General features: G+C 43.8%; 1 protein-coding gene across 3 annotated transcripts in view; it reads left to right on the top strand.

Moving 5' to 3' along the window:
• Positions 1 to 21,317, top strand: part of SERINC5 (serine incorporator 5) — a 101,257-nt gene that overhangs the window by 53,078 nt on the left and 26,862 nt on the right. For all 3 annotated transcript variants that reach the window (XM_026498719.4, XM_057307328.1, XM_057307327.1), the window contains 3 exons: positions 17,860 to 18,038; positions 18,535 to 18,617; positions 20,297 to 20,390. In XM_026498719.4, coding sequence (XP_026354504.1) covers positions 17,860 to 18,038; positions 18,535 to 18,617; positions 20,297 to 20,390 — 356 coding nt within the window. The remainder of the gene's footprint in view (positions 1 to 17,859; positions 18,039 to 18,534; positions 18,618 to 20,296; positions 20,391 to 21,317) is intronic.

The following is a 21,317-nucleotide window of genomic DNA, read 5'->3' as shown; positions in this document are numbered from 1 at the left end:
TATTGAGAGGAGAGGCTACTAAGGTCTTTGTTTTTGATAGCAACCTTTTTTTGTTCGTTCATTTTTTATTTGTTAATTAATTAATTAAAGTAAACTCTGTGCCCAATGTGGGTCTCGAACTCATGACCCTGATGAGATCAAGAGTACATCCTCTTCCGACTGAGTCAGCCAGGTGTGTCCCTTCATTTGCTTTAGAAGACATTCTGCTTCATTTGTAGTCTTATTTGGTCTCTTTTGGAAGCATGTTTTACTTTATACAGTCTTTTTTCCTCATGGATTTAGGTCCATTTTCCTTTGAGTAAGTACGAATGCAGACTGCCGTCCTCCTGTGATTGGTGCTTCTTGCTGCGGCTGAAATGAGCTTTGTGGTTATTCTCAGCACAGGGTGATAACGCTGCAGGGCAGAGTGGGTTTTAAGGACCCATGGGCAAGGTCTATAGGGTGTGCGCAGAAGCAGGACTCACGGCTGCAGTGTCTTTTTTTTTTTTTTTTTTTTGGTTAAGATTTTATCTATTCATTTGAGATAGAGAGCCATGAGCTGGGGGCAGGGGGTAGAGAGAGAGGGAGGTTCTCTGCTGAGCAGGGAGCCCGACGTGGGGCTCCATCCCAGGACCCTGGCGTCATGACCTGAGCGAATGCAGACACTTAACCAGCTGAGCCACCAGGCGCCCCCTCTTCAGTGTCTGAAAAGCAGCCCTTAAATTCCATTCCCTCCTGGGACTTACTGCAAGTCGGCCAGCCTGACGTTAGAATCCCGGCCCCCAGCCGGCAGCCAGTGCCACACCCAGAGATGGCCGGTGAGCCCAGGACTCGTGCATTGGCCCACAGGCTCTTTTGTTTGGCCAGTGGTTTTTATTATCATTAGTTTAAAATTTAAACTTGGCTCCTTTAGGAGGGGTGAGCATGCCGTGGCTCCTCAGAGGCCCCATTCCAGGATGTTTACTTACACCGTGTCTCACCCATTTACCTTTACGTCTTGCCCCCGAAGAAAGGCATATGGATTTGCCACTCCTGAAGCAGCTTAAACTCTTTGCGTTCACACATGTCTGACAAAGCTATCAATATAAAATTGGACTTGAAGCTTCCCTTACCCCCACCTGTTAGAGTGAGCACTGGGGGAGTTGCTGAGTGGAATGTGCTAGAGTGCTGTGCAAATGTACGCCCATAGCCCCAGGCTGAGATCCAAGAAGCCCTTCTCTACCATAAGTAGTCTACCCTCTCGCTCAAGGGGAATCAGGCATTTTTATCCAAGTAACTATTTACAAATTGTCTTGATCACTTTGGTCCACTGGACTCAATGGACCTCTCAGTTTCAGGACTAATGTGGGGTGGAGGTGGGACACTGAATTGGATCTAAACCAGGCCTCTCCTTCCCCAAGTAACATTCATCACCCCCCCTTTGTTTGTTTATTAATTAAATATTTATTTTGAGGGGGTGGAGAGGGGCAGAGGGGGAGAGAGTTTTGAGCAGACTCCCTGCTGAGCTCTGGACAGGAAAGTTGGTGGGGGGGGGGCGCTCAGTCTCAGGACCCTGAGATCATGACCGGAGCTGAAATCAAGAGTCGGACGCTCAACTGACTGAGCCACCCAGGCTCCCCACACCCCCACTTTAAAAATCTTAAGTACAGAGTGTAATCACAATTTCTACATTTATTTGAAGTCCAAAATTTGCCAGGGAGCAGGAGAGGAGGTGGATGTTAAGGCTGCTAACTGTGGATTTAGACCCTTTGAACAAAGGTAACAAGATAGGCTTAAAGAATTTTTCTGTATTTATTCAAAAAATCCCATCTCTCACAACACATTCCCTGGAGGTGTGATATTTAAATTTTTTTGATCTGTATTTCTCAGTCATTTTCACTGTTTATTATTGTCTTCATCAGGAGGAGAAAGGAGAAGGAGATATGGTAGAGGGGAAGTTCATGTATATTACCAGCATTAGTATAAGAGTATGAGGAAGTAGATGAAAGTGAAATAGTTAAAGAATTGTTTGTAGCCAGTCTGGTGCCAAGGCCACACCTAAATCTTGTAGTATCCCCATCACCCAGAACAAAGTGGTCATCCCCGCCTTGCCTGAGCCTGAAACACACACTGCCCTCTGACCCTTCTCATTCCTTTCCCTTCTCCTTTCCCTGGGGCAGCTCATTCATATCTAGCTTTGGTTATTTCCGTATGTATATTTGCTGATCAGGGCATGCTTTGCTTTTCTTTTCTTTTTTAAATATCTTTTTATCTGAGAGAGAGAGCTTGAGAGAGCTCGAGAGAGACAGCACGAGTGGGGGTCAGAAGCAGAAGGAGAAACAGACTCTGCCCACTGAGCAGGGACCCCGATGTGGGACTTGATCCCAGGACCCTGGGATCATGACCTGAGCCGAAGGCAGACACCCAACAGACCGACCCACCCAGGCGCCTCCCCGCATGCTTTTCTCAGGACAGTGCTTGGTACCCCAGCAGATGCCTTCCCTCTCTTTCTTCTAGATCCAGTGCCGACCACATACTTTACCCAGACAGGTCGTAAAAGTATCTATTGGGTTTCCGCTGTGCACTCCAGTCAGTTCTGATTTACCCCCACCAGGCTCCTTGATGTCACATTCCAGTTGTGTTATTTGGATTTGGATTGTTCCTGAACAATTAGTTCATTGACATTTAGCAACACTTTGGTGGTTCCTAGTGTTGACAGAGCTTTGATCCAGTATGTTTGAGGGTCTGAAATTTGGCAAATGAGCTACCTTTTTAGTTTTAATCTGTAGTATTAAGAGGAATATGAAGGCGGGGCGCCTGGGTGGCACAGCGGTTAAGCGTGTCTGCCTTTGGCTCAGGGCGTGATCCCGGCGTTATGGGATTGAGCCCCACATCAGGCTCCTCCGCTATGAGCCTGCTTCTTCCTCTCCCACTCCCCCTGCTTGTGTTCCCTCTCTCGCTGGCTGTCTCTATCTCTGTCGAATAAATAAAACCTTAAAAAAAAAAAAAGAGGAATATGAAGGCATTAGAAGTCAGTATTGTTTGTGGGAAAAGCCGCCTCCGTGCTAGTCACAGGGGATTAAAAAAAAAAGTAAAACAAAGTTTCTAGTTAAAGTATCTAGTTAAACAGATAAGAAATGGAAAAAAGATACAGTTTACATTTATGATGTGTTCTGCCCTGTGAAGAGACAGCAAATATCATATGGTGTTAAGGGTTATGCAGAGAAAATAATTATGTCTTTTAGGGTATGATTTAAATAGAAAGTTAGAACGTTTTTTTTTCTTCAAAGATTTTGTTATTTTTTAAAGATTTTATTTATTTGTTTATTAGAGAGATCAAGTCCAAGAGAGAGAAATCATGGGGGGAGGGAGGGAAGGAGGAGCAGAGGGAGAGGGACAAGGAGACTCTGAGCTGAGCGTAGAGCCTGACGCAGGGCTGGGTCTCACCACCCTGAGACCATCACCTGAGCCGAGATCCGCAGTCGGCAGCTTAACCAACTTAGCCACACAGGGGCCCCCAAAGATGTTATTTTTAAGTAATCTCTACGCCCTATGTGGGGCTTGAACCCACCACCCCAAGATCAAGATCAAGTTGGCTCCAAGCCCACTAGATGCCCCAAAGGTTAGAAGTTTTAAAAGTGGGACAATCTTAAGTCAGAATCCTATTGAGAGTCCTCCTTTGACAGGTGAGAGTGTGGGGCTCAGGGACGTGGCTTGTCCATGGCTGTGACCCCAGGTGGAACTGAGACTGGAACCCCAGGAGAGCTGGCCTCCTGGCTGCCTGGCCGGTGCTTTTCCTGCCCGCACCCCTAGGTTTGGTCGTCCCTCGGATATTCACAGTAGTGTAATGGGGAAGGCCTTAGCAAACTTATCCTTCCTCCTGAATGCTATCTTTCTTCTGGAGCCAGTGGTGAAGGAGAAGTATTCCTTCTGGAAGCAGCACCGCCTCGGGCCTGTAGCAGCTTTCTTAGCTTATCTTCCCTACCTGCTGCTTTCCTGTGGTGAGGACCACAGGCTGGGCTCCAGGAATGACGGTTGGTCTGACACAGAAAATGAGAGCAACCACAGATCTAGTCTTTATTTATTTGGTGGCTTTGCATGTAAAACAGAAACTGCCTTCAGGTTGTGTTTGGTGTCATTATATTTTAAAAGCAAACAAATAGCAGTGAAAAATATTCTTTGATCCAAAACACTGAGGAGTCTGTCCCAGCTTAGAATGACAGGCATTCACGCTGAAGCTGGAAAGTCTGGCTCTTGTTTTGATGTTTACCAGCTGAATGTTAGGAAACCTGTGCACCTGAGACCTAGTATCAGGTGTTAGTGTGAAGCATTAAAGCTCTGTAGAGTACAGCTCCCCATTCTTCGCTGGCATTTTATGTTTTTGTGTTAGAACAAGTGTCAAATTAGCTAAATAAATAGATAGATAGATAAAATAAAATAAAATAAATGATGAAATGAAATGAAATGAAATGAAATGAAATGAAATGAAATGAAATTGCTGACCTGACCAGTTCTTTGATTCTGGAGTTTTTTGTTTTGTTTTGTTTTGTTTAATCCAGCTGGAATAGAATGCTTTCCAGAAGTTCTCTTTCTGAGCAGCAGCTGAGCTCGTTGTACTGTCGTAGCTTGCATGTGTCAAGTGTATCAATGGGTATGTTTCTGAGGTTAGAGGTGGGTTTGGGCCCTCCAACCTCAAGTACTTGATAGGACACCAAGGGACTATTTTTACTATGGTCTCATGAGAATTTTCCTGTGGGGACCTGGCAGTGAGGTTCCACCTCTTAATGCTCTAGGTCCCCTCCCCTGCAAGTGGTTGTGACTTTGGGAGCACATGTTTCCAAACAACTTTACCTTTGGTCTAAATTCCATCCAGACCTAACACCATGTGGGAGAAAACAGAGTCCCCGCAACCCTCCCATCCCTCACTCCTCCCCTTGCTTGGGCCTCACCCTCCTGTTCATAAGTGAACTCTGGGAGAATGATGGTGGGAAATAGTTCTGTACTACAAGCAGTGATTTGAACTAATGGATACCCTGCTGAGAGTCTTTTTAAAAAAATCTGAACCAAGGGTAGAGAACTTTGATCCTTGTCCAGAAATAATGAGCTTGCCAGGAGCCAGAGAACAAGAAACAATAGTTATTGTCTTTGGACTGGAGGATCCATTACCTAGAAACTTTTGGGGGGCATCAGGTGTTAAAGGGGATCTGTGTTTCAGGATGGATCTGGCTGTGGGGAGGGGAGAGTGAACCCCCTTTTCTGTCATCTTCAAAAGCATATCTTCATCGACTGTCTGCTGACGGGACCTTGGAGCATTCTGCAGCTAAACAGCTGACAAGAGCTTACAGTTGGAAACGAACAGTTCTGTCATCTGAAAAACAGGCCTGAGGGAGCAGACAAATGGCACAACACAGAATGAATAGAGAGTCGGTAGCCTCAAAACGGAGGGAGCAGGAAACATAAATATTGTGAATAGTTGAGTCTTGATGCTCTTCAGAATTTAAAAGGGTGATCGTGTTACTTGGTTAAACTGTAATCCGAGTTTGTGCTTGAAGAAGTCCTTTAAGTCAAATAATTCCTTCCTTCCTCCTGTCTTTCCTTCTTTCCTGTGTAAGTGCCAAGCACTGGGCGAGGTGCAGGGGATATGAGTAGTAATACAGCCATTGTCCTAGAACCAGAGCCCAGGTAGGGGAAGAAGAGAATGGTTTGGTCATTGTATGCAGAAGGAGCCCCTTGATGTTGGACTGCCTGTAGGCACACGGGTGTGTTTGAAAGCTACAAGTACTTGAACTCCATTAGAGACTCGGAGACAGTGCTGTCAGCTTAGCCATCACTGCGGTTAACCTTTGGGGTCACATGAGCGCTCAGGAGCGTTTTCTCTGTGTCCTTGTCTGGAGACAGGGGAGCTGAGGTGAGGGAGGAGGTTTGTAAGGGAATGGCGTGTGTAGCCCTCCCTCTAAAGCAGCCTTGAGCTTAGTCACTAGGGGGTCAGGCATTTGGGGGGTGTGGTTTTTAAATTTCAGTGATGACTGTTTCTACAGTCTTCAAATAAGTCTAAAATTATCTTTCGAAATGCCGGCTTTCATCAGAGTGGGTTTTATTTTTGGTTGCACAGGGTGTGTTTGCATAACAGATGTGAGGACTTTTTTCTGTTGGAGCTCTTGAGGGCTTCTGGCCCACAGAGAGGAGCACTGGGACTCCCAGGCCTGTCCTCCCCCTTCTCCTCCTGCAGATAAACTAAAATACTGAAATTGCTGCTCTAAAAATGGCAGATGGGAGATGTACAGTTGGATTCATTTAAAGCGCAAGTTCCATTCTGGGACAGCAGCGCTCTAAAGGAGGGAAAGTGTCTCCGTGGAGGTGAGAAGGCGGGGCAGAGTCCTGGGACACTCAGAAGACAGTCCAAATGGACCTCTCTGCTCCTCCTTTGGTTTTTTATTTATTTATTTTTAAAGATTTTATTTATTTATTTGACAGAGAGAGAGAGAAAGAGAGCACAAGCAGGGGGAGCGGCAGGCAGAGGGAGAAGCAGGCTCCCCGCGGAGCAGGGAGTCTGATGAGGGACTTGATCCCAGGACTCATGACCTGAGCCAGAGGCAGATGCTTAAGCTTAATCAGCTTAGCCACCCAGGTGTCGCCTTCTTTGGCTTTGATCTGTAGAGTAAGTTATCACCACTTGTCATTTGCCTCTGAGATGTTAATTTATATTGGCCAGTTGTACACTACTCCCTAGCTGTTGTTCCTGGTGGTCTAGGCTGGTGAACTTTTCCTGTAGAGAGCCAGCTAGAAAACATTCTCTGGGCTGGGGGCCGTGTGGTCTCTAGCAACTACTCACATTCTGCCGTCGTAGGGCAAAAGCAACCAAAACAGTGTGCCAACAAATGAGTGTGGCTGTGTTCCAGTAAAGCTTTATTTTCATAAATAGAAGCTAGCAGGATTTGACCCACAGGCTGTGAGTTTTTGATTCTTGTGTTCAATCATCAGTGGCCCTATGCATGTCATAAGCAGTCAATCTCTCCTCCCTGGGGGGAGAACTTCAGTGGTTAAAAGTTATGTCGAGGGCACCAGAGTCCTTGCTTAAGTTGTAGATAATTGGGATGTGTCATCCACAGGCTAGGTCACCAAGACAAGAATAATGCAAGAATACATTTAGTGTGACAGGTTTAACACCGTATTTGTCTTAGTCTGCGTGGCCTTTTGAAATAAATGGTAAATTATTCACAGATACAAATAATTTGTATTCTCTTTATGTAGCCAAACAAAGTGTTTTGGTGATCAGGAAAAAGTGGGGAGGTAGAAAATGAGTGTGTGGGTACCTTGGTTCCCCTGATGCTGAGGACTCCCCATCCCAAGTCCCGTAAATGGGAAAATGGGAAAGATACTGGGCCAGAAACCTAAATGTCCGCCATGCCATGATCCTCAGTACGAGGACTGGGGACTAAGGGCTCTCAGAAACTTGAAGTTAGAGGTGTGGTAGATTCCAGTCTTTGGGGGGATATTAGATTCTCATAGCCTACCTAAGGCAAAAATCATGAACAGTCAAAATTAACCATGAAAATGCTTGAAATATCCATAAAGTAGAGCACACATGGTTCTGTGTGTAGAGCCTTTCACCAGAAAGTTAGCTTCTTGTCAGCATGGATTTTTTTAAACCCATTTTATTCACTGCTTCTATTCCCCTAACCTAGAACAATACTTGGACATAGATGTGAATGAATGAGCGAATGACTAACTCTGGACTGTAATGTATATCTAATTGTATGACGTAATGTATAGTATGGAAAAAAGATTTCACATGCAAACTCTAGTTTTACTGGGTCTAAAAAAATTTTTATAGAAGACAGTCAAGCACACAGCTGAATTTGTGTGTAATACATCGCCACTGTATTCCAAGTCCACATATTCACAAAGACAGCTGATTTGGGGCTCACTTAGGCTCTAAACATGTCTTCATCTGCTAAGGGATCCGAATAGAAAGTTCTGCCTGTTGAGATGTTTAGTCCTCTTGTTGGAGAAACCCCAGCATCTCTGGGTTCACGAGTGATTCTTCACTGTCCTTGTTTCTCTGGAGACGGGTACAAACTCCTTCAGACCCTGTGTTCTGTGGGAGGGGCAGAGGGGACTATAACTTATTTGCCAGTAAAACAAAGTGCGGTCCTTTAGTGAGTTTTAAGTTGTCCCTGGGGTTAGGTGTAGATTTTTTTCTTGGACCCAGAGGGCTCCATTCCCACCGTCCCCCCCCTTGCAGTGCTTGTGAGCAAAGACCCCCCAGAAAGAGGACTGAGATGCTGACCCTGAGAGGGCCAGTGGGGGATTTCCTGGCTCGGAAAGTTGAATCTGTGGCTCTTCTGCCTGCCTTCTACTCTCCCTGCTGCTCCAAACCTAGAGTTCTCAGAAACCCCTGGGGAGAGCTTGGCAGTATCTGGTAAAATTTCAAACGTACTAACTTTATGACCCCCAAATTACCTTCTCGGTATCTGTCCTCCTTGATGTTTTATATGTGTAGAGAGAAATATGAATAATGGGGAAAATATCCAGTACGCATTATTTATGAATTATTGATGAAATAATTATGAAAAATCAGAAACAGTCTAAACGTCTGCCATTTGGGGAATAGAAACGGAATTATGGTTGGTACAGACATGTGACCATCTGCAAGACACAGGGAGTGTATAGCAGCCCAGCTAAGTGTCCAGAAGGTACACAGAGCTCTGGAAAGCAATCAAATTAGAGTTGGCGGAATAATGGGCAAGAGGATTGTATTTTGTCTATATTTTATTTTATTATTTATTTATCTATTCATCTATTTATTTATTTTGAAAAAGAGAGAGAGGGAGAGGGTAGGGTACGCGTGCTTGAGCGTGAGGTGGGGGAGGGGGGCAGAGGGAGAGAGAGAATCTTGAGCAGGCTGGTGCCCAGTGTGGAGCTGAAGTGGGGTCCATCTCACAATCCCTGAGACTGTGACCTGAGCTGAAGTCAAGAGTCAGCCGCTTAACCGACTGAGCCACCCAGGCGCCCCTTGTATTTTCTGTCTTTATGGTAATTTACATTTTCCTTGGCAACAGGCATATAATTATGTATTGCTGTGTAATCACAAATTAATAAAATTTAGGAATGATCCTTGGACCCCTGCATTTGCCATTAGGTTTCCTGAAAGAGAGCATGGGTAAAAAACCCACTGGCTTCACTTCCTGATGTGTACACAGACCCTGGCTCTCTCCTCAGCCGTTTGCATTCTGGCTTCTGCTCCCACTGGCTCTAGAGAATATTCTGATTCAGTGTCCCAAATGACTGTAGGCTGCCAAACCCAGTGTTACTTCTCAGTCCTCTTCGCATTGGCGGTATTTGACACTGCTGACCGCGCTCTGCTTCTGGAAAGCCTCTCCTTCCAATTCTTGTCTTCAGTTCTGTACCTTTTCAGTTTCTTCCTTGAGTTTTTTCCTTCTTCCCAGCCCCTCAATATTTGTATTCCCCAGGGTTCTGGGCCGTGTCCACCTCCATCCACCTCCATCCCCCTGCCCTCCTTCCCCAAATTCCTCTTGGAGTTTACTTCCTGCCCTTGAATGCTCCTCTGCCCTTTCTGCAGGTCTACCAAACTATGTCTGGTCCGGCTCCCTTCCTGGAGTGCCGCGCGCTTGCTTAGCCACCTGCTCACGCTTCCCCTCCACACAGGCACCTCCAGTGCAGTTTTTTAAAAAAAGATTTTTATTTATTCATTTGTCAGAGAGCGCGCGTAGGTGCACACACAAGCAAGGGGAGTGGCAGGCAGAGCCGAGTAGGGAGCCCACCCTGGGGCTCAGTCCCACGACCTGGGATCATGAGCTGAGTTGAAGGCAGACACTTAACTGACTGAGCCACCCAGGCGCCCCTGCAGTTTGCTTTTAAATGAAGTATTGCCCCACCACTTTGAAACTGCTCTTTTATGATTCCTGTTTCCCACTGGTCATCCATTGGATCAGCTTTTCAAGCTAGAAACCAGGATTCCTACACCTGAGTTCCTCTGCCTCTCTTTGTAGGCTTACCCCAACTCAGCAAACGGGACCTACCCATTCCCTGGCCCCAAATGCTTTGCCTGACTGAAGAGTTACATAAGTTTTCGCTGGGATTGACTGACTTCTCATTCAAGACCGGTTACTGGCATGGTTTAGTTTGTACATTGCACCTTTGATGTTAACCAATTCTCTTACAGAGATTGACATCAGTTGGTCGTTGTGCCCCAACGTGTGGAAGATCCCTTCATTCCATCAAAATTAGTCAGCCCTCTGGGAATTGTCTTGTTTGGATTGAAAGCTTTTTGTTTACAGTTGGATCAGAGTTGTCTTCCGTCTAATCAAATTTGTGGCTGCTCGATCCTGATGAAATGCTTGTGGTGAAGGAGTTGTGAGCACTCATGCTTGTCTCGTCTCATGCTTCTGAGATTCAGCAGAGTTACCGTTGGGAGCATTGGGTTCCTGATTTCAGAGGTGACGGGGTCAGATGAAACTAGACTGTGTAAATTTAGTTCTTCTTGTGGCTTTTAATAATGAGAGTTGTAGACTTGCCTCTTAAAAGTACTTAGAAACCCGCACAAAAGAGAAGCAGGCATTGGTTGTTGGTACTGATTTTAAATCGCCCCCTCCCATCCCAAAAAGGGCCTCAGAGGAATGAGCCTATAGGTGGTCCCCAGTCCCCAGGAGCACGGAAGCTGGCCTCAGGATTCCCCGTTTCATAGCTCCTCTCCCTCGGTGGGTAGCAGACAGTTGTCACTGGCACGGACCTGTTGTTCCACAGAGAACAACAAATCGTCTTAGGAAGTTTGAAGATAAGTACAATTCCAGAAAGAGGAGGGGCAGACAGAAAGAGGCTCTGGTTCTGAAATTCAAGTTCAAGTAAGGGATTGTCAACAGAAGTTGCAGATCCAGTTCTTCTAGTTTTCATGCTGTTACCCTAGCCAACCTGCCCAAAGCTCTCTTGGCACCTTGGATTCCTATAGCCTTCTAAAAATCTGACAGAATGTAAGAATGTACCATTTTCTTATCTCTCCCAAATAACACTTCCCATTGGAGGGGTACCACTCTCATCCTCCTCCTCTCCGTTTCTGTAAGAACCCTCCTGAAGTCTCTACTTGTAGGTTTGCTGCATCTGGGTCCCTGGCCAGCCGGAGCGTTATGTGGGCCTTTCTGTGGCTCTTCGGTGGTTTTTTTATATTTATTAATCTGAGGTAGAAATTATTTGGGGAGCATAGCTAGCATCTCTCCCGTATAGGAAAAATTATGTGGATTTTCTTCTAGCTTCCATCTCTTTGCACTTAATACTTATGCGGATGTTTTGAAAATATCTCCCCTGATTTGGGAGTTCAGATATATATATTTTTTTGAGTGGTGACTATTGCAATATGAATCCTTGGTAGTGAATAGAACATCTGCTGATTTCTAAGATGCTTATTCCCCCCATGTCTAAATCAGAATGCAGGAACCCGTCAGACATTCATATAATGTGCTGATTCCCTCCCCCAAAAGTTGTTTTTATAAATAGATAGCACCTTAGAATTTAAGGAAATTTACTGTGAGGGGGGGGTTGTTTTTAAGTAGGCCCCTTGCCCAGCGTGGGGCTTGAAGACCGAGAGTCACATGCTTTCCCAGGCACTTCAGGAAGTTTACTTAATAGCTATTAAGGATTAGAAACCATGGCAAGCACTTTATAAGGATTGACTGATTTAATTCTCAGGACAACTTCATAAGGTGGTGGCAATATTATTTTGTTGTACAAATAGGGAAATTGAGACTCAGAGAGATTGTGGAATTTGCTCAGGTTAGTAGTGGAGTTAGGTTGGAAGTCCACTGAGTCCTTGTTTATTCTTACTGATAATTTGATGGCTTTGAGTTTGGCTGTCTTGAGGGTTGAAAGGAAACCTCTTGCCCACAGGTCCCTACAGAACCAACATAGATGTAGTGTCCTTGGATGCCCAGAGCCAGACTTAAAGAGGCAACACCCTGAGCAGGCCCGTCGTCTTCACCCGACAGTGTGGAGTCTGTGTGTGATGTGTGTTTTCTTTTTCTAAAACTGGGATGGAGCTTGGAGCAGCAAATATTTAACCAGAGCAAATTCCCCTTGGTAAATTCTATTGGCTTGCTCAACATAGAGGTTCTTTGCCTAAAAATACTCACCACTTACTGAGAACTAAATGACTAAGTCACCCACAGAACATAAGGCAGGTCTTAGTACACGGAGCAAGGATTGTTTGGCTACTTTTATTTTGGATGAAATAGTCAGTGCCACATACTCACCCTTTGATGAGCCTGAGAGCCTCTGGGAGTAAACAAGGGAGGGGATTTTGGGGGGATGGTAGAATGGAAGTTTAGGCTCTGCTGGCATTAGCATTCTCATTGAAATGGGTATGAGGAGGGTTGGGGGGAGGGGGGAACGAAGGTAAAAGATGGGCTGGTAGAGATGAAAGGGGTACTGACTTGCATGTATTATAGTTGGGGGGAGAGGAAGACGTCAGGAATTCGTTTTGCTGATTGAGTAGAAGAGAGAAGGGAGGGAGGAAAAAAGTCGAATGAATATTGTAGAGCAATAAATCCCATATAAATAAAACAGCCTGATAAGTGAGGTGGTGTCATACCTCCATCAAGATAGCTTTTACAGATTTAAAGCGATAATACCTATTTGTTACCATATTACTTAATATGGGTATAGCTTTTGTTTCTCGCTAAAGGTTCTGAAACATTCACTTTCTGTGGGATCTCCCATTATGTCACTCTCTGAAGAATTTATTATTTTCTATCTATCAATTTATTTTTTTAAGATTTGCATATTTATTTGAGAGAGAGAGAGAGAATGCATGCGTGCTAGCAGAGGGAGAGGGAGAAGCCCACTGTGGAGCAGGGAGCCTGCCATTGGGCTCAATCGCAGGACCCTGAGATCATGACCTGAGCAGAAATCAAGATGCTTAACTAACGGAGCCACCCAGGAGCCTCTATTATTTATTTATTTTTGAAAATATTTTTTAAATTAAGTTTTTATTTTAATTGCAGCTAGTTACGATACAGTGTTATATTAATTTCAGGTGTATAATACAGTGATTCAACACTTCCATACATCACCCTGCACTCATTTCATGACAACTGCACTCTTTAATCCCCATCACCTATTTAACGCAACCCCCCCCCCCTCTGGAAACCATCAGTTTGTTCTCTGTAGTTCAGGGTCTGCTTCTTGGTTTGTCTCTCTCTCCTTTTTTTTTTTTTTTTCCCCTTTGCTCATTTGCTTTGTTTCTTAAATTCCTGACTGACTGATTCTGCTTAGCATGATGCTCTCTAGCTCCATCCATGTCATTGCAGCTGACAGGGTTTCATTCTTTTTTATGGCTGAATAATAATCTGTTGTGCATATATGTATGTGTGTACATATGTGTATATGCACGCACGTATATATATGTATACATATATTCATACCACCTCTTCTTTATGCATTCATCTATTGACGGACACTTGGGCTGCATCCATAATTTGGCTGTTGTAGATAATGCTGCTCTAAACATAGAGATGCACGTATCCCTTTGGATTAGTATTTTTGTATTCTTTGGGAAAACACCCAGGACTGTGATTGCTGGATCATAGGGTGGTTCTATTTTTAACTTTTTGAGGAACCTCTGTTTTCCAGAGTGGCTGCACCAGTTTGCATTCCTACCAATAGTGCACAAGGGTTCTTTTTTCTCCACATCCTCACCAACACCTGTTTTTCTTGTGGTGTTGATTTTAGCTATTCTGACAGGTGTGAGGTGATAGCTCATTGTGGTTTTGATTTGTAGTTTCCCTGATGGTAAGTGATGATGAGCATCTTTTCATCTGTCTGTCTTCCTTGGAGAAATGTCTATTCTTGTCTTCTGCCCAGTTTTTAATTGGATTATTTGGTTTTGGATGTTGAATATCTGAAGATTTTAACCCTGTGAGTTTGCTCACTCATGGTAAAACACAGCTAAAAACTCAGACTCCTTCAGAAAGCACTTGCTGACTTCTCTCATTACCTGCATGGGGCTCCTTCCTGTGTCCTCATGTCTAGTTCTTTTTTTTTTTTTTTTAAAGATTTTATTTATTTATTTGACAGAGATAGAGACAGCCAGCAAGAGAGGGAACACAAGCAGGGGGAGTGGGAGAGGAAGAAGCAGGCTCATAGCGGAGGAGCCTGATGTGGGGCTCGATCCCGTAACGCCGGGATCACGCCCTGAGCCGAAGGCAGGCGCTTAACTGCTGTGCCACCCAGGCGCCCCCTCATGTCTAGTTCTTATTGTTGTCCTGAAGCAATTTCCAGACCAGACATTCTCACTGGTATGCCCCAGGGTGCTTCCAACCCTATATGTTAACACAAATTCCTGATCTGTTCTTCTAGTTCCACTTTTTGTCCTCTGCCAGCCCTACTCCCCACCAAATAGCACCTGCTCCCCTCCTTCTCTTCATTCTTGTCTTCCGTATAGCCCTACCAACTATGACCTCTACCTACAGAATTTCTGGTCTCCCTGCCAGTGGTTTACCTTCTTCATCCATTACCTGGACTATTAAACCAGTGGCCTTTCAACCTATCCTCCTGCCTGAAACTGGTCACCTTCCCAATCTGTCCTCCACATTGTAGCTTAAATCGTTGTTTTCTCTTGCCTAAGGATGGGGGCCAGACTTCTTAGCATAGCGTACACCTGGCCCCTTGCAACGAGACCCTGAATTTTTTTGAGCTTTGTCTTGTGCCCGGGAATGGTTTTTTTAGTGTAAGTATGTCTCATGCAATATTTAGTATCAGTTGTCCCAAATATTGTATGGGGCATTGTTAGAAGGTAGGAGAGGAACAGTAAAGTATTCCCCAAACTAAGAAGGCAATTTTGAGACTGGAAAATGAACCAAGCAACTAGGTATCTTATTGACAGTGGGGGCAAGGCAGGAATGGGGGGCGGATCTGGCAGGGGATAGATCCACAGCAGCTGCACAGTTATTCTCTGCAAAGTCCAGACCTTAATCCAGATTTTACGGTGTGAGGGGACATGCAGAAGGGTACTATAGTGAGATCAGAAGGTTTGCGTGCACCTAATTGACAGCCAGCATTTAATTAGATCTTGTGGCACCACCTGTGCCTCAGGAAGGGAAAAACCATGTTATATCGAACAGATTCACAGGAGGCCAAAACAAGCCTTCCCCCCAACCCCTATCCTAGGCTTGGCAGACATTTCTAAGCTATGTATATTAATCTTCAAGGGACCCCAAGAGAGATCATCAAGTGAGGAGTCATTACTGTCAGCACTCCTGCAGACATACTTATACTAAACAATTAGTCATTGTTTATTCAAAATTCAAATTTAACTACATATTTTGTATTTTATCTGGCAATCCTACATGTCTGCTACTTTGTTTTGTAGCCTGTTCAGAAATACAGTAGTGTCTCTCTCTATGCATTTACATCTTGATTGGATCTAAAAAAAAAAAAATTGCAGTTGCAGAAACTTTGTGACTATACAAAATATTTGACATTTTTTTAAATAAAATCTTTCATATCTATCTCTTCACAAACGAGGAGCTATACTTAATTGGGTCTCAGCAGCAACGCGTTTTTGCCTGAGGCACTAACTCGAAAAAACATGTTTTAGAAAAACATGTTTCAGATTAGGGTGTAGTAATGACTATGGACCTTTTCTGAGGGGAGGGAATCCTCATTCAAGAAAATGAACTCTGGTTAAATGTAGTCTTTTTGCTTATGGAAATCTGAATAGCCTCAGTTACTGTTGGTTAAGATCTTTTCTGAGGATAAAACTAAATGGTCATGGTTCAATTTTACTTCCACCTTGTGTCATTTTTTTCCTCTGCAATATTTTTTGTCTTCTGAATAACAGTTACGGTGTGATTTTCAACTTATTTTTTGTTCTGAAGAATGTTCAAATTTAATGTTAATAAGAATGTTATTAACAATGTTAATAAGAAACAAGGTTTTTTTTTTAACCACTGACTAAATCTTTATTTTCCAACATTAGTAGAAATATCCTGCTTATTCTCATTATGTAAGATTTCTATTATTCTGATAATATGCATAGATTTTACATTGAAACCTTTTAGTTGGACTAGAATAAACCATTGTCAACCTTTATCAGAAGATTAAGACTCATAAAGAATGCCGGTGAATAAAAAAATAAAAGCCCAGTTAACATCCAGTTCACAGAGAAAAATACAGATAGCCATAAATTTAACAGAAGTTGTGAACCTTACTTGTAATGAGGAAGATGGACATTGAAACAAGTAGTGTTTTTTATTGTTGGGAAGGAAAATTTTTCTCTACCCTCTAAGAATCTTCTGGCTGGTCTAAAAATTAAATTGACATGGCAGATTAATCTGGGAAAGTCAAACTTAATTTCGTACTTTTGTGGAATCCATATAATCTCATAAACATGAGATTCCAAAGATGGACAAAATGAGGTAGATATGTCATCCTGAACTCTAAGGAGAAGGGGGAAGGGAAGAAAAGCAATTCCCAGGAAGATGAAGAGGAATAAATGTTTGGTAAACAAATGTTTGCTGGGCCATGTAGAAGCAAGGGACAGAGAGAGGAATTTTTATAAACAGACCTTGCTCAATTCCTACTTGTCTACCACACTGAGTTCCTAGTATGCTGTACTTCTCTATGGCAGTAGCTCTCTTCCTGGAGCGGGTCCTTTATGAAATTCTTCTCCCCCCCCCCATCTAAATTTTTTTTAGGCAATTAGCAGGAAAGGTCAAAGTTTTTTTTGAGTCTCAATTCACATACCAAAGTGCCTTATCTTGGGGCCATTTGTTCTGAACCTTTATATTATCTTTAAATTGGATGTTCAACTTGGAAATATGAGCAGTCTCAGATATTACTGATGAGATATAAATTGGTGCAGTCTTTGAAAGCATGGTTTGAATTTACCACTTGAAACTTTAAAATTTGATTCCATTTCTGTGTCGGCAGTCTATCCCATATAAATAATGGTACGTGGACAAGGAAGCATGCGTAACAGTGTTGATTGAGTCAGTGTGTGTAATAGCAAAAAAACACAAATAACAGAAAATAAAAAATCCTCCCCAGCATGTTCACTGTGGGAATGCTTATCAATTTTGATCTATTCTTACTATAAAATATTAAATAATGGTTAAAAAGTAGACCGGAATTTTATGTATAATTAATAGAGAAAGATCTCCACGGCTTATTGTTAATTGGGAAAAAACCTACTGTAGAACAATATGTAGAGTCTTTCATTTAACCAAGTTGTTTGCTTATTTACTGTATATATGGCACCATACAAGTGTATGTGTATGTATGTGGGTGTATTATGAATGAGTATTGGGGATGGGGACACACTCGTAAACTAATAAAAATACCCACCAAATTGTTAACTCTTGAGGAGAGAAGTGATATTTTGGGGTGGGAGTGAAGGAAGACTTTCACTTTTTATTCTATATATGCATTTCAAGAAAAATATATCCATGTATTTACAAGTATAATTTTTTAAAATTCTAATGCTAGATTTCAGAATTCATTTAGGCTAAGTAAAGGTGAAGTGGTACATTATAGCACTATGTCTTTAAAAAAGATTCAAAGAAAATTAAGAATAAGCCTTTGGAAGCGGGACTTTTTTCTCAGCCTGCATTTCTCTGTGCACAAAGTGCATTTCCACGTTGGATTTTGACTTGTAGGCTGAACAAACACTTCATGACAGCCTGTCTTTACCTGGCTTTATTTTATTATTATTTTTTAGAAGTCGGTTTGTTTGTTTCTTTGTTTGTTTATTTATGATGTAATCTCTACACCCAGCATGGGTCTCAACCCCGCCACCCCAAGATCAAGAGTCACATGCTCTTCCGACTGAGCCAGCCAGGTGCCCCGTCTTTACCCAGTTTTAAAATGGACAACTTTTTTCTCTTTCCTCAGATTCCATTTTACGAAGATATTTGTAAAGGCATTAAAGCTGGTGACACTTGTGAGAAGCTGGTGGGGTATTCTGCGGTGTATAGAGTCTGCTTTGGAATGGCCTGTTTCTTCTTCATCTTCTGCCTCCTGACCTTGAATATCAACAGCAGCAAGGGTTGTAGAGCTCATATTCATAACGGGTAAGTCTTTAGTCTTCGGGGGCGGGGCTGGGTAGTTTGCCCTTTCCTGATACTTAGGACACTGTTCCTCGATGTCTAGTACTCATCAGACCATCTAACTGCTCTTTCTCTACTGGAAATTATTGACACTGACTTTAGGGAAGGTGGGACTTGTCACCCCTCAGTGGCCTAAGAACTCTGAATCCTATTTGTAACACTTAGTACCACAATGGGAGTTGCAGCAGAGACAGGAGTTTTTATTTCTTGTGTCCTGTCCCTACAACACCCCCCCCCACACACACACAAAGTGGTGTTTTACACAATCAGAGGCCACACTGAGTTGGTCTAATTATGGGAAAAGGCAGTCTCCAGTCACTTAATTACTTCCCCTCGATTTGGAAGGAACAGTACCAACTGCAGAAACATGGGCTTCCGTGCTTACCTTCTAAGAGCTCTTTTGTCCTTCCATGAATATCATTTAAATACATTTCCTCTTTTTTTTACCCCCCCCTTCCAGCTTTTGGTTCTTTAAACTTCTGCTGCTGGCGGCCATGTGCTCGGGAGCTTTCTTCATTCCAGATCAGGAGACCTTTCTGAATGGTACAGTTGGGGTATTTGGGGTACCTGTTTATTTTGTTCTTACCATTTTGTAAAATCATTGCAAACTGAGTCCAGGGTGCCTTTGGTATTTTGAATTAGTGATTTTCTTGTGGTTTAATAAAAAATTCCCTCCTTACCTGCCCATACTTCTTCCACCCTCTTCTCTTCCTATTCCCGCCTCTCCCCCCACTCCCTCTTGATTGCCCCCCTATTCCCTCCCTTTCTGGCAGGGTCTTACTCTGCAGCCTGGAGAATTCAAATGATAATTTTAAGGGTGTTGGCCTGAAGGGAAAATGGGGCACTTCAAATTTGTTTGAAAACCAGTTTAGCATGTCAGCGTGACACCATCAGCCCTGTTTGAATAGGCCCAGGGAGGCCTCGTTCTTTCTGAGCACTGCCCAGGAAATCCGCCTACACCCAACACCGGGATTCTCAACAGCTTCAGATCTGCCGCAGCTATGATGGGATCAGATCAGAGAGGCTTCCTCCACTCCTACTTCTAAACTTACCTTACGTGAAACTGTATAACATTGAATTATGTCTCTCTTTCACAGAATTTACCAAAATTAATTTAATTTGAAGCCTTTACTCATACCTGAAACAGGGGCCTTTTTTCATAAGAGTCAGGGAGGGGGAAAAGCCTGAATTTCAGTGGTTCAAAGCATTGTTTTAACCCAAAGAATTCATTTTTCAGTTCAGGTAGTAAAAACATTCATGCTGTGTCAGTCCATAAGGAACAGCCCACAGTCCCTCAGATGGTCACTAGGATCCGGCTAGTTTTTAGGGTCATACTAGTTTTTGTTTTTAAGGATTTTATTTATTCCTTTGAGAGAGAGAGAGCATACACTCATGAGCTGGGTGGGAGGGGCAGAAGCAGAGGGAGAAGCCGGCTCCTCACTTAGCAGGGAGCCCCATGTCTCCATCCCAGGACCCTGGGATCATGCCCTGAGCTGAAGGCAGATGCTTCACTGACCGAGCCACCTAGGTGCCCCTAGGGTCATACTAGTTTTATGTAGTGCTTAAGAAGTTGTATCTAAGTCTTGTTTTTTCCTAAAATGCTGTTAGCAAGTTTTCTGTTCCCCACGGGTACACTTTTAGGTATGAAAACGGTAGATTTAGGATGGGAAGGGGGCCTAGCAGTCCTCTAGTGCAGCTTGGGCATTTTTATAGATAAGCTGTGACCCAGAGGAGTGACCTGGCTCATTCAAGGTTAGAGCGTCCTTGTCGCAGAGAAGTGCATCTGAGTCCCTTCTGAACCTCATTTCCCTACTAGTCTGTGGTGGCTCCCTAGGCAATACAATCTGAAGCCTTTTTACCTCATAATGTATGTGTTTCTACTTTTAAATTGTGGGTCATTGTTGATTTTATGAATGGCTGCCTCTGTTAGGCTATCTGGAGATTGCAGTGTGGAGGTTAAGCTCAGGTGCTGCCCAGCCACACTGCTTGTGTTCACAGTCCAGCTCTGTCCCTTACTGGCCCTGGGGGCTTGTCGATTTACATAGACTCTGGATTTGTCTCATCTGTCTAGTGGGTATAATAGTGGCACCCATCTTACGTGATTGCCTGGAAATTAAAGGTGCAGTGAGAACACAGTAAAGATGGACTATAGTCGTTACTCTCCTTTGAGCTCAACACTGGAACAATCACCTCATCTCTTTTTGGACGGTCTTCTTTTGCAGCCTGGCGCTATGTGGGAGCCATCGGAGGCTTCATCTTTATAGGCATCCAACTCATCCTGCTCGTGGAGTTTGCACATAAATGGAACAAGAACTGGTATGTGCATGTGGGGAAGGTTTCCACGTGAACTCACCCGTTGCTCAGAGAAACGCCCGCGGGACGGTGTCGATGGAGGCTCGACTCTGAGTAGCGCTGGCTGGGTCAGCACCCGCTCACGCTTCAGACGGCTTGCCGGCACTTCCCCTTCACACCTGCTCTTGGGACCTTTTCGTTCACTCCTCTCCCATGCGGTTTTTCTCTCCTTTCTACCTCTCCTTCTTCCATTTCGTTTCTTTCCACTTCTTGGCTTTTTCCCGCGCCCTCTCGCTTCGGCTCTGAGCCGGCCGCTGTTGTGATTCAGCCGCAGGCAGACCCATTGCTGGTGCTTCTCAGCCCTGGCTCCCCGGTTGGAATGGTATGTGCCCGAAAACTTGGGCACACTTAATCGTGGGATTCCACCCTTAGGAGATTAAAAAAAAAAAAAAAAAAGTACTTTGGAGCTGAAAATACACTTTCTGCAAAGTATATGTAATGGAATAGTTGTTTACTTAAATTTTTATTGGTTCCTTCTCTACCTGCCTAAGAGTATAAGGACCCTTTCGTTAGGAAGGTCTGTTGTGCTACCTTAGAGAGCCGTCCTGAATTTAAAAATACAGAGTCTTCCTAACTGCCTTGAACATGGAAGTCACATCCTAGGATAAGTGGGAAATGCCAAACTATTCATAGCTAGTTTTATCTCTTGCTGAGCCACATGGAGGGAAGGACAACTAGAGTTGCCCAACTAAAGGGTCAGCCCCTTGAGTGCTAAGGCCGGTGGGCTCTCTGTGACTCCAGACAAGGCACTTTACTGCACTGCTCACTGTCTTACTTTACTTGTAAAATATGAATGAAGGGGCACCTGGGTGGCTCAGTCGGTTAAGCATCTGACTTTGGCTTAGGTCGTGATCTCAGGGCCCTGGGATGGAGTGTGTGAGCCTCAAGTTC

The sequence above is a fragment of the Ursus arctos genome, unplaced genomic scaffold (assembly GCF_023065955.2).
Source record: "Ursus arctos isolate Adak ecotype North America unplaced genomic scaffold, UrsArc2.0 scaffold_5, whole genome shotgun sequence".
Taxonomy (NCBI): Eukaryota; Metazoa; Chordata; class Mammalia; order Carnivora; family Ursidae; genus Ursus; species Ursus arctos.
Note: the sequence above shows the minus strand (reverse complement) of the source record. Positions and strands in the feature narration are given on the sequence as shown.